The 25,709-nt window shown below is 41.8% G+C and overlaps 1 protein-coding gene across 1 annotated transcript in view; it reads right to left on the bottom strand.

The window, feature by feature from the left end:
- LOC111959316 (nck-associated protein 5-like) overlaps window positions 1-25,709 on the bottom strand; it is a 51,189-nt gene that overhangs the window by 7,433 nt on the left and 18,047 nt on the right. The window contains exons 3-8 of the mRNA XM_023980816.2: window positions 22,472-22,645; window positions 19,393-22,310; window positions 13,263-13,380; window positions 11,511-11,592; window positions 7,701-8,084; window positions 4,851-4,907 (exon numbers count right to left, since the gene is read on the bottom strand). Of these exons, the coding sequence (XP_023836584.2) occupies window positions 4,894-4,907; window positions 7,701-8,084; window positions 11,511-11,592; window positions 13,263-13,380; window positions 19,393-22,310; window positions 22,472-22,645 (3,690 nt within the window). The 3' untranslated portion in view covers window positions 4,851-4,893. The remainder of the gene's footprint in view (window positions 1-4,850; window positions 4,908-7,700; window positions 8,085-11,510; window positions 11,593-13,262; window positions 13,381-19,392; window positions 22,311-22,471; window positions 22,646-25,709) is intronic.

Genomic DNA, 25,709 nt, shown 5'->3' with positions numbered 1-25,709 from the left:
GTATGGAGGATGGGCCAAAATCCCTGCTGCAGTGGTGCAAACCTGTCGAAGAACTACAGGAAACGTATGGACTCGTAATTGCAAACAAAGGTTTCTGTACTAAAATATTAAGTTCTGCTTTTCTGATGTATCAAATATTATGTCAATGCATAAAAATGCTAATTAATTACTTAAAAATCATACAATGTGATTTTCTGGATTTTTTTTTTAGATTCCGCTCTCTCAAGTTGAAGTGTACCTATGATAAAAATGACAGACCTCTACATGCTTGTAAGTAGGAAAACCTGCAAAACGGCAGTGTATCAAATACTTGTTCTCCCCACTGTAGGTGGGACAACCACATATCACAGGCATAGAAAGTACATTTTTCCTCAATACCTTAGCTGTCAGTAGTCAGAGCTTTAGAAGGGGGGGTGGTGGTGGGGGGGTCTAGTGCAAGTGCTGGTGTTTTTTTCGAGGTAAGGAGAAGGAATATTTAAGATACTGTTTGAGGAGTTTCAGATGGGCAGGGACTCTGCTGTCCTAGCTTCAGGGGGAAGCTGCTTCTACCATTGGGGTGCCAGGACAGAAAAGAGCTTGGACTGGGCWGAGTGGGAGCGACCCTCCCGTAGGGGTGGCAGAACAAAGTGCTCGGGTTGGGGTGTAGGGTTTGAGCATAGCCTGAATGTAGGCTGTTCTGTAGGTAAGCACCATGGTCTTCAAGTGGATGCAAGCTTCAACTGATAGCCAGTGGAGTGTGGAGGAGCAGGGTGACATTAGAGAACRTGGGAAGGTTGAAAACCAGGCYAGCTGCTGCGTTCTGGACAAAATGCAAGGGTTTTATGGCACAAGCGGGGAGCCTAGCCAACAGTAGTCCAGACGGGTGAGGATAAGTGCCTGAATTAGGACCTCTGCCGCCTCCTGTGTGAGGTAGGGTCGTACTCTACAYATGTTGTAGAGCATGAACCTATAGGACTGAGTCACTGCTTTGATGTTTGCAGAGAACTATCCTCTCCACGTCACCTGGTAGGAGCAGCCTGCCAGGTAGAATGCAATCCAAGAGTGTGCATAGCCTGAGACGCCCAGCCCTGAGAGGGTAGAGAGGAGGATCTGATGGTTCACAATGTCAAAGGCAGTGGATAGATCTAGGAGGATGAAAACAGAGGAGAGAAAATCAGCTTTGATAGTGCGGAGAGCCTCCGTGACACAGAGAAGAGCGGTCTCGGTTGAGTGACCCGTCTTGAAGCCTGACTGGTTAGGYTCAAGAAGATCGTTCTGAGAGAGATAATGAGAAAGTTGATAAGAGACAGCACGCTCAAGTGTTTTGGAAGGAAAAGAAAGAAGGGATACAGGTCTATCGTTTTTTATGTCAGATAAGTCTAGTGTTGGTTTCTTGAGGAGGGGAGCAACTCGGGACATTTTGAAGTCACAGGGGTCAGGAATGAGTTGATGAGGGAAGTGAGGAATGGGAGAAGGTCGAGGGGGCAGGTTGTCGGGCGGCCAGGCCTCACTAGTTACAGGATGTCATCTGGAGAGAGGGGGGAGAAGGTGTAGGGTGTAGGGTGTAGGGTAGTTCTGTGTGAGTGAGACCAGTGCACTCAATAGGCTGAGTGAATGAGTAGCAGATGTTGTCAACCTTTTTTTCAAAGTGGTTGACAAAGTTGTCTGCAGAGAGGGAGGGGGAGGGGTGGAGGATTAAGGAGGGAGGAGGTGGAGGAACTAGTGAGAAGTATAATATATTTTTTTGTCTTTATCTGTTGTGGTAAAGTTCCATCTTTTTGCTAGCTAGTGCCATGTACTTTAAGTGCTGCCTGTTTTCCCAGTGGCCTACTTGGTATGTAAACGGCTGACTGTATGCCTTGGCTTGGGTGTAGAAGCTGTTAAGGAGCCTTTTGGTCCTAGACTTGGCGCTCCGGTACCGCTTGCCGTGCGGTAGCAGAGAGAACGGTCTATGACTTTGGTGACTGGAGTCTTTGAAKATTTTTGGGGACTTCCTCTGACACCACCTATATAGGTCCTGGATGTCAGGAAGCTTGGCCCCAGTGATGTACTGGGCCGAAAGCACTACCCTCTGTAGCGCCTTACAGTCAGATGCCGAGCAGTTGCCATACCAGGCAGTGATGCAACCGGTCAGGATGCTCTCGATGGTGCAGTAGAACATTTTGAGGATCTGGGGACCCATGCATGTCGTGCCCTATTCACAACTGTCTTGGTGTGTTTGGACCATGATAGTTTGTTGGTGATGTGGACACCAAGGAACGTTCGACCCGCTCCACTTCAGTCCTGTCGATGTTAATGGGGCCTGTTCGGCCCTCCTTTTCCTATAGTCCACGATCAGCTCCTTTGTCTCGCTCACATTGAGAGATATGTTGTTGTCCTGGCACCACACTGCCAGGTCTCTGATCTCCTCCATATAGGCTGTCTCATCGTTGTTGGTGATCAGGCCTACCACTGTTGTCGTCAGCAAACTTAATGATGGTGTTGGAGTCGTGCTTGGCCACACAGTCGGGGGTGAACAGGGAGTACAGGAGGGGACTAAGCACGCACCCCTGAGAGTCCCCAGTGTTGAGTGATCCGCATGGCAGATGTGTTGTTGCCTATCCTTACCACCTGGGGTCAGCCCATCAGGAAGTCCAGGATCCAGTTGCAGAGGGAGGTGTTTAGTCCCAGGGTCCTTAGCTTAGTGATGAGCTTAGTGATGAGCTTTGTGGGCAGTATGGTGTTGAACGCTGAGCTGTAGTCAATGAGCAGCATTCTCACATAGGTGTTCCTTTTGTCAWMGTGGGAAAGGGCAGTGTGGAGTGCGATTGAGATTGTCATCTGTGGATCTGTTGGGGCGGTATGCGATTTGGAGTGGGTCTAGGGTTTCTGGCATGATGGTCTTGATGTGACCCATGACCAGCCTTTCAAAGCACTTCATGGCTACCGACGTGAGTSCTACGGGCCGGTAATCATTTAGGCAGGTTACCTTCGCTTTCTTGGGCACAGGGACTATGGGTAGTCTATTTGAAACATGTATGTATTCCAGACTCCGACAGGGAGCGGTTGAAAATGTCAGTGAAGACATTTGCCAGTTGGATTACCAGGATGTGGACCGTCTGYCCCCGCGGCTTTGGGAKTGTTGACCTGTTAAAAGGTCTTACTCACATCATCTACGGAGAGCGTGATCACACAGTCTGGAACAGCTGGTGCTCTCATGCATGCTTCAGTGTTGCTTGCCACGAAGCGAGCGTAAAAGGCATTTAGCTCGTCTGGTAGGCTTGCATCACTGGGCAGCTCACGGCTGGGTTTCCCTTTTGTAGTCCGTTACAGTTTAAGCCCTGCCACAGCCGACGAGTGTCGGCGCCGGTGCAGTAGGATTCAATCTTAGACCMGTATAGACGCTTTGCCTTTTTGATGGTTCGTCTGAGGGCATAGTGGGATTTCTTATAAGCGTCCGGATTAGTGTCCCACTCCTTGAAAGCAGSASCTCAACCCTTTAGCTCGGATGTTTCTCCTAAATAAATCAAAGTAAAATAAAAACTAAACAAAATACTAATTGTTGCTGATATTCCAATCAATACATGTGACTTTTAAAGTGACCCACTAGAATACACAGAGTAGATTTATGGTCATTCTGTCCTGCTGTCTGTTATCAATCTTCCAGGGGACATTCAGTGAAATAGGATAGTTAGAGGCTTGACAAATAGCTTAGACCTGTGGGGTTGTATTGTGATGGTCAATATTCTCAATCCTGACAGAGACATCAGGCTGGCCCCAGTCTATAACTATAAGTGCACAGGACATTGTTAAATGACTCACCATGCTCCAATTTGGCAAGGGAATTGAAGAMAAATAACCAAGAGAGCTGTTATGGTGGTGGTCGAATGCAACCAGGAAACAATATAATACCTTTCAGACTAAATTGATTGATAGTGACCCACTCATTTGTTAAAGAGTTTGCATTCTCAAACCAAACAACCCCACCTATTTCAAAACAGATAACACTCCTTGAACTTTCTTGGGAAAAATTATCAATTCCATCTGTATTTGATATCCACCAAAACAAAAATGAATGTACAAGACATTCTCTTATGCTGTGAAGGATTACAAAACATGCCTTGGACATTTTTTACAATTAACATAAATTGTATGATTGATTGACATGTCAACCATTGTGAATACTTTTCACAAGACAATTCTTATTAATCTCTAGATTACGAAAAAACTTGGAGTGACCATCATATCGGAAATCCTTGATTCATTATAGAACATGACCGGATGGGCCATTTGTGGAAACCATGAAAAGAAATAGTAATCATTTGAAGCATTAAGCACATTTCTTTTTTAATTACGTGAAGAGAGATTTCAGGTTCCTAATAAAATACAGAATGAGGCCTCTTGAGCATAGTGCTTATTCATTGGATTTTAACATCTGCTTTCATTAACAAATGTGATGTTTGCAATAGGCAGACACTTCCATTATCAACCATGACTCACGCACTTCATCAGGCCTTATGCATGGTTTGCCAATGGATTCGGAGCTCATTATCCCACATTTGATTTGTTGTGTGTAATTTTGTATTTAAACTGGCTCCACAGAACCCAACCTTTTACATATCCACTCCTGTAAGTGCATACCTATGGTTGATCAACTACAGCGGATTTAAGAGACTTTTATTTTATTCCGAAAATGACTTTGCATTACTTGATTGCTYTAATCAATTAATTGGATATAAAACCGGTTCTAACAGTGCTTAGACTGGAGTATCGACTGCTCTCTCTGTTGGCTCTTAGCAGGGGTTGTCTTTGATTTAAAATGGTTCAATCTTGTTGGTTACATTCCACCTACCAATAAAAGCAACAATCATACAAATAAAAAATAAACTCACTGCTGATGGTTTCTTAGCAGTCGTCCTGGTCATTCTTTCACGATCATGTCATTCTACCTGCCGAGAAAAGGAGAAAAAGAGCAGTAGCTGAAGGGGACTGTTTTAAGTTCTAAGAAATTCTAAGACCGCATTATAACAGCAGTGTCAAGTTACCTTGCTTTTACAACCTCAGGTTTACAGTATCTGCAGTGCATACGAATTTGGTCAATTGTGACACTCCATGTATAAAAAGTWRTTTRTTTTTTTTTTACATTAAGTTACAGTTTATTACTTTAAATTAAATCACTTGATATATGAAGAGTGTTGTGCCTTATATCCATTCCCAGTAGTTAGACATTTTTCTGCAGCACCTCTATTTGTTTCAAACAAAATCTGACAAACAATCCTTGCTGTTGCGAAGAATTATTATTGTCATGGCACTGTCGAGTGTCATTACACACACAATGAACCTCGTGCAGAAAATAGGTTAAGGGAATATGTTCTGTTGAATTGCACACAGTAACAGGAGAGCAAGACAGTTGTAGAATAAAACATCTAGAGCCTCTTTCACTGAATCTGGAGTTCGGATAATCAAAAAGGTTTGCTAGTGTCCCGTCTTAAGGCATGGTCATCACTTAACATTGGTGATTTTGTTTTGTTTTTCCAGTTGACAGTACGCCCCACCTCAGAAATTGTGCCAACCAAAAAATACAGCAGTCTGGGCCAGCTGATCACCCTCTCTGCAATGAGGTATGAATTTAAATTACTGCCGATATTATTTATTTCTGTGAAATACATCTCTCGTGACAGGATCATTTTGTGTCTATTCGGCAGAGTCTAAACTGGGGCAAACATTTGCATATTAATCTGAGCAAGCCTCTCCTCTCTGCTCATTGAAAAGGTGATCGTCTGCCTTGATGCTGGCTTTAGTTGTAGTAATAACAGATCACTGTCGCCTCCCGGACTATATTTACATAGAGTTATTGCATTTATAGGACCCTATTTCTAGTTTACTGGCACCCTAGTGCCATAAAAGTCATAATACAGGCATGACGGGACGTTGAAGTCCCCAGGCACACTTCAATAATASTTCCGTCAATATTGAGATAATGATTAACCTATTGTGATTGTATGTGGCATGATATTATCCCTTGATACTGCCTTCCATTGAAACACGCACTACAACCTGCATTTTAACCAGGGCCGGCTCTAGCATTTTGGGTCCCCTAAGTGAGATTTGATTAGCTCCAAATCGAATCCTCTGTTAATGCTCAAAGAATTCACACCCCTTGATTTTTTTCCCACATTTTGTGTGACTGACATAATTAAAAGTTGCTTTAAATTGCAATTTGTCACTGCCACAATGGCCATAATGTCAAAGTGGAATTATGCTTTTCTAAAATTGTACAAAATTAAAAGCTAAGTATAAGTATTCAACACCTTTGTTAGGGCAAGCCTAAATAAGTTCAGAAGTAAACATGTGCTCAAAGTCACATAAGTTGCATGGACTCTGTGTGCAAGAAGTGTTTAACATGATTTCTGAATGACTACCTCATCTCTGTACCCCACACATACAATTATCTGTAAGGTCCCTCAGTCAAGCGCTGAATTTCAAACACAAAGACCAGGGATGTTTTCCAATTCCTCGCAAAGAAGGGCACTTTTGGTGTACGGGAGGGGAAAACCCCCACATTGAATATCCCTTTGTACATGGTTATGTTATTGATACACCATCCAAAGTGTAATTAATACACCCAGTCACTACAAATATACAGGCGTCCTTCCTAACTCAGTTGCCGGAGAGGAGGGAAACTGGTCAGGGATTTCACCATGAGGCCAATGGTGACTTTAAAACAGTCACATTGTTTAATGGCTGTGATAGGATAACATTATAGTTACTCCATAGTACTAAACTCATTGACAGAGTGAAAAGGAAGCTTGCACAGAATACAAATCTTCCAAAACATGCATCCTGTTTGCAACAAGACACTAAAGTAATACTGCAAACAATGTGGCAAAGCAATTAACTTTTGTCCTGAATACAAAGTGTTCTGTTTGGGGCAAATCTAATACACCACATTACTGAGTAGCACTCTAGGCCGTCATTGTAAATAATAATTTGTTCTTAACTGACTTGCCTGGTAAAAATAAATAAARATATGTTCAAACATAGTGGTGGCTGCATCATGTTATGGGTATGCTTATAATCGTTAAGGACTGGGGAGTTTTTCAGGATAAAAAAAACAAAAACAGAATGGAGCTAAGTACAGGCAAAATCCTAGATGAAAACCTGGTTCGGTCTGCTTTCCACCAGACACTGGGAGATGATTTCACCTTTCAACAGGACAATAACTTAAAACACATGGCCAAATCTACACTGGAGTTGCTTACCAAGAAGACAGTGAATGTTCCTGAGTTACAGTRACAGTTTTGCCTTAAATCTGCTTGAAAATCTATGGCAAGTTCTGAAAATGGTTGTCTAGCAATGATCAACAACCAATTTGACAGAGCTTGAATAATTTTTAAAATAATAATGGGCAAATGTTGCACAATCCAGGTGTGGAAAGCTCTTAGACTTACCCAGAAAGACTCACAGCTGTAATCGCTGCCAAAGGTGCTTCTATAAAGATGACTCAGGGGTGTGAATACTTATGTAAATTAGATATTTCTGCATTTAATTTTCAATAAACTTGCTACAATTTCTAAAAACACGTTATAACTTTGTCATTATGGTGTGTAGATGGGTGAGAGAAAATATTTTTTATCAATTTTGAATTCAGGCTGTAACACAACAACATGTGGAATAAATCAAGGTGTACGAATACTTTCTGAAGGCACCGTATCTCTGGACAAGATATCTTTGGGCTTTACCTGAGGCTAGTCTGGGCAGCCTGCTCTGAATATCACATACACTGGCACAGGTCACAAGGGGCTCAGACAGGGATTGGATGGGCTGAAGGAAGGCCACAGTGGGATAAGGCACTGATTGGACAWGGGTCACAGTGGTYTCGGAAAACYAGGAGTTGACAAGCTCTGGTTGGCTGCAGGGATGGTCCTTTGAGCCGGCAGGCACTCTCCACCTGGGTAATGGGGAGAGCGACACCTCTGCACTAGAGGCACTGGGCACAGTGGGTGGGCTGAGGGAGTGACCCCGGGCCGATGGGGACTTGGGAAGGAAGTGGAGGAAGGAGGAGGAATCAAGGAGGGTGAACGTTCCAATGCCGCTGTCCAATGTTCGCATCTTGCAGCCGGAGCCTGAGACACAAGGAGAACACATGATGGAGCTTGGGAATGCAGGCAATGACAGGAGTTACACACAACAAAAGGAAAGAGATAACGGAATGACACTTTTATATAATTGGTTGAAGAAAAATCAACAAAAGACAAGCACATGCCTCCTGTAGTGCATCAAATAAAAATGAGATACAATAATACTGCAACAATTATTTATGCCCTAAGAATAATCTAAACTACGTCATGACCAGTTTAATAATATAGGAATGAATGTGTTTCTAATATCATTGGGAATATGTCTCAACAACATGAATTGCAATCTCAAAGTGCAACACTATCCACAACATTATCCATTCAATTTCATGCATTTTTTTCTCTCCAACCTGATTTGATTGTATGTTTCCTCCTTGCCCCTGTCCTGCCTCACCTACATTATGTTGTGCATGAGGGAGTCTTAACTGTGACTGGCTGCTGACACCCAGGCAGCCTTGTAGAATTTCAGTGCATTAATGCAACAGATGGTCTGGTTATTTCATTCTACCACKCTCGACGAATGTCCTCTAAGAACCAAATGGATGGCAGATCAGTACAATTACATGTAACGGTGAGGCTGGCTTATGATTCCTTGCCAATTAGCACATGATGCCATTGTTTCCACCAGAGAAAATTGGCTTCGCCCAAAGAAGAGTCGGGTGGAATAAGATGAGGGAAAAATCAGGCACTTTAACCATTGATTTAGTGTCAGTGTCAAATGAGGTGAATATATGCTATTGTACTTGTTGGTGGCAAACCTATTGCTAATGAATTACTGTTCAAGCAGTATTGAATACGTATACATTTCAAATGTAATACAATTAACAGTGCACATCATATAGTATGCTGGGCTACATAATAGCTCAAGTTGAAAAATAAGTCTTTCTCATACTTCTCGCTTTGATACAATTTAAAAAACGGCAGAGTTTCAGATCTTATGTGAAGTTTTTGAAAGAATTGGGTGAAAAAAATAAAATAGGTTTTATTCCTGCTGTCATGAAATCGAAAACCTGATCAAGCTGCTGATGCTTTATTCTGAAATGTTTCAACTATCCCTCCAATGAACTTGCACAGACAAACACAGCTCAGAACAAGATATCCTGAATTCAAACATTAAAGTCCTTGTCACGCTGACATGATTTTTGACATAATATCCAGTAGATTTCTTTATCAACAGAAAACATTGTCTCCTCTCCAGTGATCCAGAGAGAAGCTTGACTCAAAACAGGTGGGCTGTTAACTGACAACTCCTTTTGATAATTGGGTGTCTTCATTTAGTATGCATTTTATTCATACATCAAGATGATTCAACTTAAACGATTCAGGTGGTCAGTTTCAAATTGTGATAAACAGCTCTAGAAATAAATAACAATGATGAAAGTAGCTCTTAATTGCCTGTCGCACAAACAGGAGTAACTAATAAAGGTAAGAGSGCGATACAGATCMCAGACGTTATTGATTTGTGTTCTTGAAGGCTAAAATTAACAAGCACCTTTGTGACACCTCCTTGCATGGGAAGGCAGCATCAGAGGGCTTGACCATTGATTGCCCTCCACAAACCCTTTGGCACTAGCTAAAGGGTTTGTGGAGGGCATGTCCTTGTCTGATCTCCTTTCAKTTGGCCTGAAGGAATGAAAAGACTGAATGATGACTAACAAGCTAACACCTAAAAAGTTCAGGGGCTACAAACAGCCGAAGATGCACAAATGGAACAGTATGAAAATTGGAGAAAAAAAAATGGACGACTATAGTCCCCAACTGTTGTTAATATTCATGAGAAGGAGCCTAGTATTATACCTGGCATGATGTTCACAGTTCAAGCATTCAAGATAATGTTTGAAGTTCAATGCACAGCAGCATAGTTCAAAGTACTAGTCTAACATAGTCACATGTTCATACTAAAGCKTGTCATGCCATTTCAGTCAACTATACCCCAATAAGCCAAAATGGATGAATCAACATAGTTTCTTCATTATTTCAACTGACTTATCAACTTTGCGTCAATGTGGCTAGGTGGTTGAATTTGCAAAAAGTCAACCTAGTCAATACAGTTTTTGTCACATTCTTAAGCACAWTTTAAAGGCCCAACAGCTAATGAAGCTCTTTAAAAGTGTGAAAAAAATGTGATCTGTGTTATTTCCTGATAGTTTCTGGTTGAAAATACAATCTACACAGGACCTTCTAATCAGCAGGTTTGCATGGGTGGGAGTTTCGGCTTTCCAAGGTGACATCACCATGCGGTAAATTGGTTAATTGACCAATAAGAAAGAGTTCCAAACCTCTCTGCCAATAACAGCTAGTTTCCAGTTTTTCCTTCCTCACTTAGARCACTCCCAGACAGTCCTAACAACATTCTTGCTTGAGAAATAGTTTTTTGCTAAAAATCTATTTCTGCCCATTTTAATGGAAAGCCATTACAGTTAGGTTTGTTACCCAGAAATTACTTGATGTTGATAAAATGGCTGTCATGGGCCTTTAAGCACACAGTGCCATAGGGTTTCAAGGTGTGGTATGGGTTGATAGGGGTAGGGGTTCTTAGCCTAAAAAGTTAGAAAATCACTTCAGTATAGACCAAAGATCTTTATGAGTCTATGAATTAATTCCGAGGAGACCTAAATGCATTTGTTACATGCAAACTTTACAGATGTCTTGGCAGACCAATTTTACAAGTAAATTAATTCAAAAAGCCAAATATTTAAAAACACATTAGAATATTCTCCTCAAYTGGCACAAAGAAAATTGCTCAAATATGCTGAGTGACATTTAGACCTCCACTCACTCGGAAGTTGATTCTAGTTGCCTTTAAATTGGATACTTATATTACTTCTTAGACTCGTACAGAGTTGAAACATTTCATTTTAGTATCAAAGCCCCTGCCAAGCATGCTATCTAAATCGTCCTTAATTAGAGAGACAGAGCAAAAGAGCACTGTGCTTCAGTATTTCTCTGTGAAGTTAAATGCACAGAAGGAATTCAATAAATCTGAGTGAGGGGGTGTCACGTACAGTCAAAACAGTGTTTGCTCGCAACCTTGCTCTTTCAACTGTGGTTCCATCTCTTTCACAGGTTAAACTGACATGACAGAAAAGAGGTCAGAGAGCTAGGAAGGAAATCTGCCAGTATTAGCAATGCTTCAGTAATTTGATGGCTGAAAATTTTTAACGGTTTCAGGACCAGGTTTGAAGAATACTGRATTGGGGTTTAAACAGAGGGTCAAATTGGCCTTGACTGATGGAAAGAGTGCACTTCTGTAGATCTAATAGGATTGGATAGGTGCACGTTGGGCTTATGACCATGAAACACCTATCTAATTCTTAAATCTACATGAAGTTCCTATGGGTAGGAGCAAAAGGTTGCTTCTTGACAGTTCCAATCTACCAAGTTCAATACAAATAGTTTTCTTAAATCCCTTACCGATCACGTGATCTTGARTGGGGCTCTTTAATGCAGCTCCATTGTCGTTATCAGTCCTGAGGTTCATCCTCTGTGTTTTTGTCTGTTTATGGGAGCAAGAAGAGAGAATAATTATACCTGTATGGAACAGAGGACTAAATTGGGCTCTGTGAATTGTAAAGAAATAGATGAGGCYGCAGATAMRCTACTAGAGCGTTGGGCCAATAACCAAAAGGTTGCTAGATCAAATCCCTGAGCTGACAAGGTAAAAAGTCAGCCGRCATTGTAAATAAGAATTTTTCTTATCTGGCTTGCCTAGTTAAATAAAAAATAAATAAATAAAATGACTTCTCTATACTTGTGACTACATCGTTTATATTTAAATTGTGGTRTGCAATCTACCACCATCAATCTATGATTATAAAGTGGTATGAATGTATTCCTTACAAACGCAGAGTCCCTGATTGGCTGACTCAAATGTCCTCTTTCATGCAATCCTCTATGTTAAGACATGTTTTGAGGTCTTTGTAAAGCACAATCTCACAGAAATTGGCATTGTTGACTTATTTTTACCCCTTGGTAATCTAYTTGAACAGCGGCGGTCAGACTTTTTGTTAAGTTTGGTGGGGAAAACTAATTTAATAAACTAATTAAATTGCCAWTTTAGTTGTCTAGATTATCTATTTGTGCAACAGGCTAACAATATTTATCTGAATCACATCAGGACAATGATGGACTGTCATTGAAAATGCTTCTAAGCAATGTTCATTCTAATGATCACTCCATTATCAAGACTGCCTGTGAATGTTTGTAGATACTGCATCTAAATAGTCCATAGATTTTCCTCAGTATCTACATTAAGTATCTCCATTATRTCCTGCATGTTTGTGTGCATGTATGTGTGAAAGCATGTTACGTTGCGTGAACGTGTGTTGGAGTGATTCACACAATCTGTGAAACACGTTAAAGTTTTGTTCTGGTTATCTGTTTCATTGGTGTGTCTTTATTTATAAATCTTTGTTACAAATTTCTCTCTCTCTCCGATTCCTCTCCCGTCTCAGAGTTTTTTAATCTCTCACCCTAATTCCATATCCATCTGATCTGCCACATATCTTCCTGGGTCCTTTATATTCTTCTCATATTTTCCTTTCTTTCGGTCACCCACCCCTTGTTTCTTGAATTCATCTCACATTTCTATTTTTCCATTAGATGGGACCTTGCGAGGRCAGTTTTGATAAAACAGTATTTATTTAGCTTCACTTCCTTTCTGTATAGATTGTGGTATTATACAGAAATACTACCGTTCAGAAATTGTGTGTTCTAGTGTTAGGGAAGAGATTGCAAGTCTTTCAGAGGATCTAGGCTACTGACAGGTTGAAATGAACTAGCACAGTTAAATGTTAATATAATTCCCTTATCTTACTTAAGGTCCATGCAAAGTGGTGTTGGCACAAATTGTCGTGTGGTGTTGGCACAAAAAACACAGAAATACAGATTTCTATAACTGGCCATGCAGAGACATGCATATTCAATAACAATCCTTAGACATTTAATTGACACGCCGTAGAGTTATGGTCATTTCATTTTCCAGTCAATTCAGGAAAYTAATTGGACATAGAATTTGTATGGGAAAATGRCCATYACATTAATTGAGCAGTTCTCAATTGTAGTTCCAGTTACAATTGAATCCCTGCGCTGACTAAAATCTACATGAAATTGGCCCTAAACCGACAACACAGTCCTTCTCTGCATTCCGGGTAAAATGGAATGTACCTTTGTGTCCCCACAGATGCCAGTTTGTCCTTGCATGTTGCTGTTAACTGAGGCTCCCCGGGAGGCCATCGAGAGGCAGAGGAGAAATGCATCTTGGGAGTCTCTTTTCCCCACCGAGCTGAAAGAAAACAGGTTCACTCGACCACTATAATCTTCGTATCTTTCATATTTACTCAACATGCCCAGGGTGTTCCAGATAATAAAGTATACTGTGTAGCCGCTGCCTACCTCTTGAATTCTCACTGTGCTAAGTGTCTGAAATGTCTCAGAACTGGTGTTAGGACTTAGAAATATTATAAATGTTTCTAACAGCGCTTAATAAAAAAATGGCTTAAGATATATCTGGGGCAATAAATCACCTCAAGGAAAMATATGAAGAGATCTGTTTGATGGTTCAGTCAAGTGGTGATGGTTAAGTGTACATGAGGTATGACTTAAAATGGAGAACTCAGTAGCTTTAATTCTTCAGACTAAGATGTTGGGATGGTCCAAAAGTTTTAGAACACCTACTCATTCAAGGGTTTTGCTTTATTTTTACCATTTTATACATTCTAGAATAATAGTGAAGACATCYAAACTATGATGTCATGTAGTAATCAAAAAAGTGTAAAACAAAWKAAAATAMATTTTATATTTGAGATTCTTCAAACAGACACCCTTTGCCTTGACAGCTTTGCACACTCTTGGCATTCTGTCAACCAGCTTCATGAAGTGGTCACCTGGAAGGCATTTCAATTAACAGGTGTGCCTTCTTAAAAGTTAATTTGTGGAATTTCTTTCCTTCTTAATGTGTTTGAGCCAATCAGTTGTGTTGTGACAAGGTAGGGGTGGTATACAGAAGATAGCCCTATTTGGTAAAAGACCAAGTCCACGTTATGGCAAGAACACATCAAATAAGCAAAGAGAAACGACAGTCCATCATTACTTTAAGACATGAAGGTCAGTCAGCACGGGAAATTTCAAGAACTTTGAAAGTTTCTTCAAGTGCAGTCGCAAAAACCATCAAGCGCTATGATGAAACTGGCCCTCATGAGGACCGCCACAGGAATTGAAAACCCAGAGTTACCCCTGCTGCAGAAGATAAGTTCATTAGAGTTACCAGCCTCAGAAATTGAAGCCCAAATAAATGCTTCACGAGTTCAAGTAACAGACACATCAGGCCTTTATGGTCGAATTGCTGCAAAGAAACCACAACTAAAGGACACCAATAATAAGAAGAGACTTGCTTGGGCCAAGAAAATGGATATTAGACCAGTGGAAATGCGTCTTTTGGTCTGGTGTCCAAATTGGAGATTTTTGGTTCCAACCTTCGTGTCTTTGTGAGACGCGGTGTGGGTGAACGGATGATCTCCGCATGTGTATTTCCCAACGTAATGCATGGATGAGGAGGCGTTATGGTGTGGGGGTGCTTTTCTGGTGACACTGCCTTGAATTCTAAATAAATCACAGACACACTTAACCAGCATGGCTACCCCAACATTCTGCAGCGAAGCGCCATCTCATCAGGTTTGATCTTAGTGGGACTATCATTTATTTTTCAACAGGACAATGACCCAACACACCTCCAGGCTGTGTAAGGGCTATTTTATCAAGAAGGAGAGTAATGCATCAGATAACCTGGCCTCCACAATTCCCCAACCTCAACCATATTGAGATGGATTGGGATGAGTAGGCTGCAGAGTGAAGGAAAAGCAGCCACTAAGTGCTCAGCATATGTGACAACTCTTTAAAGACTGTTGGAAAAGCATTCAAGGTAAAGCTGGTTGAGAGAATGCCAAGAGTGTGCAAAGCAGTCAAATAGGACTCTCTTCTGTATACCCCCCATCCCCCCCACCTTGTCACAACACAACTCATTGGCTCAAATGCATTAAAAAAGGAAAGAAATTCAACAAATTAAGTTTTAAGAAGGCACACCTGTCAATTGAAATGCATTCCTGGTGACCACCTCATGAATTTGGTTCAGAGAATGCCAAGTGTGTACAAAATGGTCAAGGCAAAGAGTGGCTATTTGAAGAATATCAAATATAACTATATTTTGATTTGTTTAAAACCTTTTTGGCAACTATATGATTCCATATGTGTATTTCATAGTTTTGATGTCTTCACTATTATTCTACAATGTAGAAAATAGCAAAAATAAAGAAAAATCCTTGAATGAGTAGGTGTTTTTGTGACCGGTAGTGTACAGTCGTGGCCAAAAGTTTTGAGAATGACACAAATATACATTTTCACAAAGTCTGCTGTCTCAGTTTGTATGATGGCAATTTGCATATACTCCCGAATGTTAAAAAATAGTGATCAGATGAATTGCAAATAATTGCAAAGTCCCTCTTTGCCATGCAAATTAACTGAATCCCCCAAAAACATTTCCACTCCATTTCAGCCCTGCCACAAAAGGACCAGCTGACATCATGTCAGTGATTCTCTCGTTAACACAGGTGTGTGTTGACGAGGACAAGGCTGGAGATCACTCTGTCATGCTGATTGAGTTCAAATAACAGACTGGAAGCTTCAAAAGGAGGGTGGTGCTTGGAATCATTGTTCTTCCTCTGTCAACCATGGTTACCTGCAAGGACTGTGCGTATCATTGCTTTGCACAAAAGGGCTCACAGGCAAGGATATTGCATTGAGTAAGATTGCACCTAAATCAACCATTTTATCGGATCATCAAGGAACTTCAAAGGAGAGCGGTTCAATTGTTGTGAAGAAGACTTCAGGCGCGCCAAGAAAGTCCAGCAAGCGCAGGACCGTTCCTAAAAGTTGATTCAGCTGCGGGATGGGCACCACCAGTACAGAGCTTGCTCAGGATGGAGCAGGCAGGTGTGAGTGCATCTTGCACGCACAGTGAGGCGAAGACTTTTGAAGGATGGCCTGGTGTAAGGCAGCAAGAAGCACTTCTTCCAAGAAAAACATCCGGACAGACTGATATTCTGCCAAAAGGTACAGGGATTGGACTGCTGCGGACTTGAGGTAAAGTCATTTTCCTCTGATGAATCCCCCTTTCCGATTGTTTGGGGCTGCCGGAAAAAAAGCTTGTACGGAGAAGACAAGGTGAGCGCTACCATCAGTCCTGTGTCATGCCAACAGTAAAGCATCCTAGAGACCATTCATGTGTGGGGTTGCTTCTCAGCCAAGGGAGTGGGCTCACTCACAATTTTGCCTAAGAACACAGCCATGAATAAAGAATGGTTTCCAACACATCCTCCGAGAGCAACTTCTCCCAACCATCCAGGAACAGTTTGTGACGAACAATGCCTTTCAGCTATGATGGAGAACCTTGCCATGGGGCAAAAATGATAACTAAGTGGCTCGGGGCAAAACATTGATATTTTGGGTCCATGGCAGGAAACTTCCCCAGACCTTAATCCCATTGAGAACTTGTGGTACAATCCTCAAGAGCGGTGGACAGACCAAAACCCAAATGTCTGACAAACTCCAAGCATTGATTATGAAGATGGGCTGCCTCACTCAGGATGTGGCCAGAAGTTAATTGACAGCATGCCAGGGAATATTGCAGAGGTTCTGCAAATATTGACTCTTGCATAACTTCATATATTGTTCAATAAAAGCCTTTGACTTATGAAATGCTTGTAATTATTCTTCGTATTCCATCGTAACATATGACAAAAATATCTAAAGACACCGAAGCAGAGAAACTTTTGTCATTCTCAAAACTTTTGGCCACGACAGTATAGAGTTGAAGTCGGAAGTTACATACACTTAGGTTGAGTCATTAAAACTCGTTTTTCAACCACTCCACAATTTCTTGTTTAACAACTATAGTTTTGGCAAGTGGTTCCGACATCTATTTTGTGCATGACACAAGTAATTTTTTACAACAATTGTTCACGATAGATTATTCAATTATATTTTCACTGTATCACATTTCAGTGGGTCAGAAGTTACATACACTAAGTTGAATGTGCCTCTAAAACAGTTTGGAAAATTCCAGAAAATGATGTCATGGCTTTAAAAGCTTCAGATAGCTAATTAAATAATTTGAGTCAATTGGAGGTGTACCTGTGGATGTACTTCAAGCCTATCTTCAAACTCAGTGCCTCTTTGCTTGACATCATGGGGAAAAATCAAAAGAAATCAGTCAAGACTTCAGAAATAAATTGTAGACCTCCACAATTTGTTCCTCCTTGGCAGCAATTTTCCAACGCCTGAAGGTACCACGTTCATCTGTACAAACAATAGTCACAGTTAAACAATGGACCACGCAGCTCATACCGCTTCGAAGGAGACGCGTTCAGTCTCCTTGAGATGAATGTCTTTGGTGCAAAAAGTGCAAATCAATCCCAGAACAACAGCAAAGACCTTTGAAGATGCTGGGGAACAGGTACAAAAGTATCTATATCCACAGTAAAACGAGTCCATATATCGACAGTAACCTGAAGGGCCGCTCAGCAAGGAAGCAGCCACTGCTCCAAAACCGCAATAAAAAAGCCAGACTACGGTTTTGCAACTGCACATGGGGACAAAGATCCTACTTTTTAGTAGAAATGTCCTCTGTCTGATGAAACAAAAATAGAAAACTGTTGCCATAATGACCATCGTTATGTTAGGAGGAAAGGGGGGGGCTTGCAAGCCGAAGAACACCATCCCAATCGTGAAGCACGGGGGTGGCAGCATCATGTTGTGGGGGTGCTTTGCTGCAGGAGGGACTGGTGCACTTCACAAAATAGATGGCATCATGAGGGAGGAAAATTATGTGGATATATTGAAGCAACTTCAAGACATCAGTCAGGAAGTTAAAGCTTGGTTGCAAATGGGTCTACCAAATGGACAATGACCCCCTAGCATACCTCCAATGTTGTGGSGAAATGCCTTATGGACAACAAAGTTAAGGTATTGGAGTGGCCATCACAAAGCCCTGACTTCGATCCTATAGAAAATTTGTAGGCAGAACTGAAAAAGCGTGTGGAGCAAGGKGGCCTARAACCTGACTCATTTACACCAGGTCTGTCAGGAGGAATGGGCCAAAATTCACCCAACTWATTCTGGGAAGGTTGTGGAAGGCTACCCGAAACATTTGACTCAAGTTAAACAATTTTAAGGCAATGCTACCAAATACTATTTGAGTGTATGTAAACTTCTGACCCGCTGGGAATGTGATGAAAGAAATSAAAGCTGAAATAAATTATTCTCTCTACTATTATTCTGACATTTCACATTCTTAAAATAAAGTGGTGACCCTAACTGACCTAAGACAGGGAATTATTGTGAAAAACTGAGTTTAAATGTATTTGGCTAAGGTGTATGTAAACTTCCAACTTCAAATGTATATACTGTATATATATATATATGTTGTTTTTTTACACATATTTAACCTTTTTTTGGTCAGGCACAGACTACTGTACCTTCATGCTTTCATTTGTTTTTCTTAACCGGTACCGGTTACCTCCAGACGAGTCCTGTGTCACTTGTGGGGGTCGTAGAGAAAAACTGAGAGAATTTCCTCTTTCCACAGTGGAGTCCCATTAGTTTGTAGCTCAAACGGTTCGGACGCTACCAAACAGAATTGACACATCGACCGTATCGACTTCAGACGAGTCTCCTGACACTTGTGGGGGCCGTAGAGCAAAACTGAGTTTGTAGTCCAAACCGTTCGGACGCAACAGACATTTAAGTGAGAAGACTAATTTTTGGAATGTCTCATGGTCTGAATAACACAGCTCTAGCTCTGCTACCTTAGACAGCAGATGAGGAATTGCGACACTAGTGGTTTTGATTGATTGAGACGTATCRAATGCAAAACAAARAGATCTCTAGTTTAAACTYAGGGATTTTGATGGGYATTTTTTTGTAATGCAACTTAGATTGATGCACAGGTGCGTCAATCGACTCTAGGGGGTTTAAGCAGAGATACTGATGTTGGATTTCGTTGATTTCAATCATTACTGCATCTCTGGTTACGAATATCAAAATCAACTTTAAGTGAAAAGTGACAGTATATTTCGGCCTTTGTGGTAAATATGACAAATGCATTTCAATAAAGCAAAGCATTATTTTGTAATTAATGAGATGTTACATTGTCTTGATGCCTCTCAAAAACATTATTTTCCAAGCAGTAAAACAGTCAACATGACTTCTCAGCTACCCAACCTAAACAATATAAAAGCCTTACCTGTCCATTCGATGACCTTCACTTTTCCTCCTCTCCTTTTTGTCGGACTTTGCCTGCTTCCCACCCAAGAGAGATCCAAGCTTTGGCTCCTTCTTCTCCTCCTTTCCCTTTTGAGTATCTACGTTTTTGCCACTCGGAGCAGGGAGCTTGTTCTTGCGGAATCCAAACCAGTTTGCCAGGGATGAGACGGATTTCTGCTTAGTTTCAGTTGTCTTCTCCTGCTCCTGAGATTTCTGAAAATTCTCCTTGATTCCCATCATGACCTTCTCCTCGATGGTGGACTGCCTCTCTGGTTCCCCATGGATGGGTTCATTGAAGGAGCTAGAGAGCTGTTTCTCAGTCTGGAGATGTGATGTTGAGTTTAACCTCTTGTGTTTCAGATCAAATCGATCACTGGAAGCCCTCAGATGTGTAGGTAGTGGCAAGCCTTCCTCAATCATGAAATTGTTAACATGGGATCTGTTCATGGGACAATGGTAGCTGTTGGAGCAACTCATACTACCCCAAAATACATCACCAASAGAGTTCAAAGAGCTTCCTGAGTTAGTTTTGATGTGAGTACGGACTTTTCCTGACCTGCTGACGTTTGGTCTGTCCATGTAACGTGCTCCGAAGCTTTGACTGCGAGCCTTTGCTCCGTTCATGCCCATAACTGGGTGGATAGGAGGCCGGGTAGAGACTGAGACTGAGCGCTTGAATAGCCAGCCCTCTTCATCAAATCCCCAGTCCAAAGTTACACCATTCTCTGCTGCTGTAGGTGGGAGTGCAGGCTCCTCTAGTGAGCTACAGCGGGTCTTGAGATTTCTCCTAGCATTGGCCTTGGCTACAGCTGCATTGACACAGTGCATCATTGGACGTGTGTAGGTGTCCTGGTAGAAGTTTTCAAAAGTCTGCACTCCCTTTGTAGCAGTGTTAACTGTGGAGTTGTTGCCCGGCTTTGAGGTTGACTCATTGGTTTTGGAGTCAACAAGAAAGGATGACTTCACTACCCTGGTCACAGAATGTTGAGAGTTACTAACTATGCCATGGCAGAGAAGAGATGCTGAMGCCTGAGGTATGAGCTCTGTACTTTGTGGCTCATCATTGCTTTGCTGGGACACAGGTGAACAGCCCTGGTTTGGCACCACAAAGGGGACACTATTTTCCTGATGGGAGGCTTGTGCCACAGTCCAGCTCAGTGAGGATTGGGAATAGGCTGTTTCCTTAGATTCTTGAATAGGGGTAGAAGTTGGTAAGGGATGGTGAACTTTGGTAGGGACCCGTTTCGGTGACTTTTTCATCTCAGAGCCCATTTTGGGATCCATATGACGAGTGTCTTGCATTTTGATGGGGGCTTGAGCTTGCTTTTGTAAAATAGATGAATGATGACTTGACTGAGATTTGGTGCTACTGGTGGTTGCCTTCACGGTGCTAGAGGTTTGGGGCTGAACCACAGGCTTATGCGCCTGAGGTAATGAGTCATAACCAGGTCGTATCAGTAGGGAGGTGGTCCGACCTGGTGGGGGTGGAGGAGAAAGGGACCTGATATCATTACGAGGYGGATCGGAGTGCTGGTCTTGCTGTCTCTGATTGAGTGGAAAGCAGGCTGAATTGTTGGAGTTGGGGGCTTTTGRTCCACAGTCATTCCTTGATGGGAGTTTGGAGACTGGTTGGGATACTTTAGATGGGCTCTTGGGGTAATKATTCAGCCCAGGTGGCTTAAATACCTTGACCAGTTTCTGAGGTGAAGAAGAAGGGGAGCTCTGTACTGTATTCTCAAGTGGCCCTGACGTTCTTGCACCAGTAGCATTCTTACCTTTCTCAAACATTTGTACTGATGCCTTTGCTGGACCAGGTGCCTTGCTGAGGTAAGTCTTTGTGCCAGGGCCACTGGACCCAGGAGTGTTCAAGTGGTTCTTGGACCTTTGATTGACCTTTATCAGCTTCTGATGTAYAGGCTGGTGCAGCGTGGCCTGGTCTGGGCCTCCGTCCGCACTCTTGCTTCGGAGGAAAAAGGCCTTCCTTGCTGAGTTGCAGGCCTTAGGCTTTGCTTTCCTCTGTCGGGACTCCAWAATGGTGTAGTCCTTGGTACCAATTTCACCCTGGCTGTTTGGCTCTCTGTAATGCTTCGTATCCATGGAAGCACTGCGCTGTCTGGCCTCACTAACCCAACTCAGAGCTCTGGATGCTGGAGGATGAATGGGTAGTCTCACTTCCCTAGCCCCTGTCTCTAGTTGTTTCACTGTAACTTTTTCTTGTGGCTGTTTAACACTCTCTGGCCTCAAATTGCAACTGTCCATAACATTCCAGTTTGTAAAGGCAGACTGCTTGTCTTTTTCTATCCAGTTTGTATTCTCAAGTCCACTCACAGTGGTAGGGGTCGCCGTTGGGCTAAGTCCAGGCTTCAGTGTCGGACCCTTGAACAAGAAGACATCTTTGATAGGTGAGAGGGAGTTGCTGGGAKTTCTTACGAGTCTTACAGGCTCCTCTTGGGAGTTGTAGTCCGTAAAGCTCTTTTCCCCTTGTGCCATTCCCAATTCAGACGCAGGCTGTCCTTCCAGATGGTGAGTGTCTTTGATGGGTGGGCAGCAGAACTCCCTGACTGGGGATTGAGGCGATTCATCATCTGCATCGTCCGAGTCAGAGATTAAGGTACTGACTCCTGCTCCTGGCTTGAAAGGCTTTCCCTTTGCCAATGCGGGCAGTACCCCTATTGGCCCACACTTGACCCCTAGAGAGTATATGCCCTCGTTGGAGGTCATGCAGTTCTTGAAATGTGATGTGGAGGCAAGTGAAGATGGCTCCTGGGGAGCTGGGCTGCGCATTTGGAGCCTCCTTAGGCCCTTCAGAATGTGGCCCTCTTTCCAGCTTAGGTCCGGCTGCTCTGCTGAGACAGAGCAATAAGTTGCACTCATCCTCTTCTCTCGATTTATTGCAGACTGTTACAAAAGAGAAAGACATTTAAGTCATCAACAAGGAAAAAAGAAGACATTGGAATTTATTGATGAATGTTGAGGAACCTTCCTGCATAGTAACTTATTACAAGTTTACTTCACTGTACGCAACAGCAATTTGTTTAAGATCAGACTGGGAGACTCACCTGCTTGGTGGAGCCGCGTCCTTCTGCCCAAGTATGTGAGCCACTGGAGTACTCACTACAGGCACTGGATAAGGAGGCCTCACTGCCACTGCAGCTACTGCGTGGACAGGTCAGACTCAGCAAGCTGGGCCACCTCACTGCAGGAACACCTGCCTTCCCATTCCGTTGGACCTCCTGAAAAATAAGGAGTGTGTTCAAAAATCCAATTCAATCTTTACTGCCTCTGGAGAGTAGATAGTGATCCAGGCACCTACTGCTCAGTACGATACAATGTAACAATTAATGTGCAGCAGAAGAGGCCACAGTACTATGTACAGTTGAAGTCGGACATTTACATACACTTAGGCTGGAGTCATTAAAACTCGTTTTTCAAGCACTCCACAAATTTCTTGTTAACTTCTCTAGGATAGGGGACGACAATTTCACTTTTGGATGAATTGGTGCCCAAATTGAACGGCCTCGTACTCTGTCCTAGATAATATTGATATGCATTAATATTAGTTCTAACACACTCTGAAGTTTCTAAAACTGTTTGAATTATTATCTGTGAGTAAAACAGAACTCATATGGCAGGCAAAACTTCCAAATAAGAAGGTGAAATCTGAAATGGGTCGCTGTGAAAGTCATCGCCTATTAATTCTCCTTATTTATGGATCTTGATGCATTCATACGCCTTCCACTAGATGTCAACAGGCTAGTAGAACTGAATGAAGCGTCTAGCATGATGTGGGGCCGAACGAGAGCTTTTGAGTGACTGGTCAGGCAGATTGCCAGTTCTTGGCCACGCACCCTGGGCATGGATGTCCTTGTTACTTAATATACATGAAGAAATGCTCCGTTGGAACAATTATTGGATATATATGAGAAAAACATCCTGAAGATTGATTCTCAACTGAGTTTGACCAGTTTATTCGATTTGTAATATCACTTTTTGAAGTTTTCGTTSATTAGCGTAAATTTGTATGGACACGTGTACTACACWTGCTAGCCAAAYTTGCTAATTSGACAGAAGTAATGMACATTATYAAACAAKACAACGATTTATTGTGGAACTAGGATTCCTGGCACTSCATTRTGATGAAAGATCATCAAAGGTAAGGGAATATTTATGATGTAATTTCGTATTTCTGTTGACTCCAACATGGCGGAGAATGGCTGAGCGCCGTCTCAGATTATTGCATGGGATGCTTTTTACTAAAGTTATTTTTTAAATCTAACACAGCGGTTGCATTAAGAACCAGTGTATCTTTAATTATATGTATAACATGTATCTTTCATCAAAGTTTTATGATGAGTATTTCTGTATTTCACGTTGCTCTCTGTAATTATTCTGGCTATTTTGGAGCCATTTCTGAACATGGCGCCAATGTAAAACCAAGATTTGTGGCTATAAATATGCACATTAWCGAACAAAACATAAATGTATTGTATAACATGATGTCATATGAGTGTCATCTGATGAAGATGTTCAAAGGTTAGTGATTAATTTTATCTCTATTTGTGGGTTTTGTGAAAGCTATCTTTGCTGTGAAAAATGGCTGTGTTWTTTTGGATATGGTGGTGAGCTAACATAAATATATGTTGTGTTTTCGCTGTAAAACATTTTAAAAATCGGACATGTTGGCTGGATTCACAAGATGTTTATCWTTCATTTGCTCTATTGGACTTGTGATTTCATGATATTATATTATTTACCTGTGMCGCTATGCTAGGCTATGCTAGTCAGCGTTTCTGATGACAATGATCCCGGATCCGTGATGGGTGGTTCATAGTTTTGGCGAGTTGGTTAGGAAATCTACTTTGTGCATGACAAAATAATTTTTTCCAACAATTGTTTAAAAACTGATTATTTAACTGGGTCAGAAGTGTACATACACTAAGTTGAATGTGCCTCTAAACAATTTGGATTATTCCAGAAAATTATGTAATGGCTTTAAAAGCTTCTGATAGGCTAATTGACATCATTTGAGTCAATTGGAGGTGTACCTGTGGATGTATTTCAAAGCCTACCTTCAAACTCAGTGCCTCTTTGCTTGACATCATGGGAAAATCAAAAGAAATCAGCCAAGACCTCAGAAAAAAAATTGTAGACCTCCACAAGTCATCCTTGGGAGCAATTTCAAAAAGCCTGAAGGTACCACGTTCATCTGTACAAACAATAGTACGCAAGTATAAACACCATGGGACCACTCAGCCATCATACCGCTCAGAAGGAGAGGCGTTCTGTCTCCTAGAGGTAAATGTACTTTGGTGCAAATCAATCCCAGAACAGCAAAGGACCTTGTGAAGATGCTGGAGGAGACAAGAACTAAAGTATCTATATTCACAATGAAACAAGTCCTATATCGACATAACCTGGAAGGCCGCTCAGCAAGGAAGAAGTCTGCTCCAAAACTACCATAAAAAAAGCCAGACTACGGTCTGAAACTGCACATGGGGACAAAGATCGTACTTTTTGGAAAAATGTCCTCTGGTCTGATGAAACAAAAATAGAAATGTTTGGCCATAATGACCACCGCTTGCAAGCTGAAGAACACCATCCCAACCCTGAAGCACGGGTGTGGCAGCATCACGTGGAAATGTTTTTTGGGGATTCAGTTGATTTGCATGGCAAAGAGGGAGTTTGCAATTCATCGCAATTCATCTGATCACTCTTCATAACATTCTGGAGTATATGCAAATTGCCACCATACAAACTGAGGCAGCAGACTTTGTGAAAATGTATATTGTGTCATTCTCAAAACCTTTGGCCACGACTGTACAATTCACTGTACCTGTAGCCCCCTGGGTTTTTGGAGTTCTATCATATCTCAAAAGTTCATGCATAATACAGTATGGGCAATGATCGATAATCACACAGTGATCTATTACTCAGCTTCATGCCTCCTCTCTTAGCCTCTGCCTCTCTGGCTGGAACCATGGAATCTTGTTTCCCAAAAGGAAAAATCTTTATCAAACTTTCAATCCCATAGTCTGTGAGCAAAGAGAGAGTGTTTTCAGCCATACTTGATGGGTGAGAAGTTACATCCGTAGCAAAACAAAACTCAAAAGGTTATTAAGTATGTAGCACTCTATTTTCAGTAGTGTTTCCACTATTATTTAGCAAGTATCAAATTGTATGTGGAATAAACCTATGTTTATCCATTCACAACTAGTCCCAAAGTTGGGCATACATACATTTATACATACATACATACATACATACATACATACATACATACATACATACATACATACA

This window comes from Salvelinus sp. IW2-2015, linkage group LG36 (genome assembly GCF_002910315.2).
Source record: "Salvelinus sp. IW2-2015 linkage group LG36, ASM291031v2, whole genome shotgun sequence".
Lineage (NCBI taxonomy): Eukaryota > Metazoa > Chordata > Actinopteri > Salmoniformes > Salmonidae > Salvelinus > Salvelinus sp. IW2-2015.
Note: the sequence above shows the minus strand (reverse complement) of the source record. Positions and strands in the feature narration are given on the sequence as shown.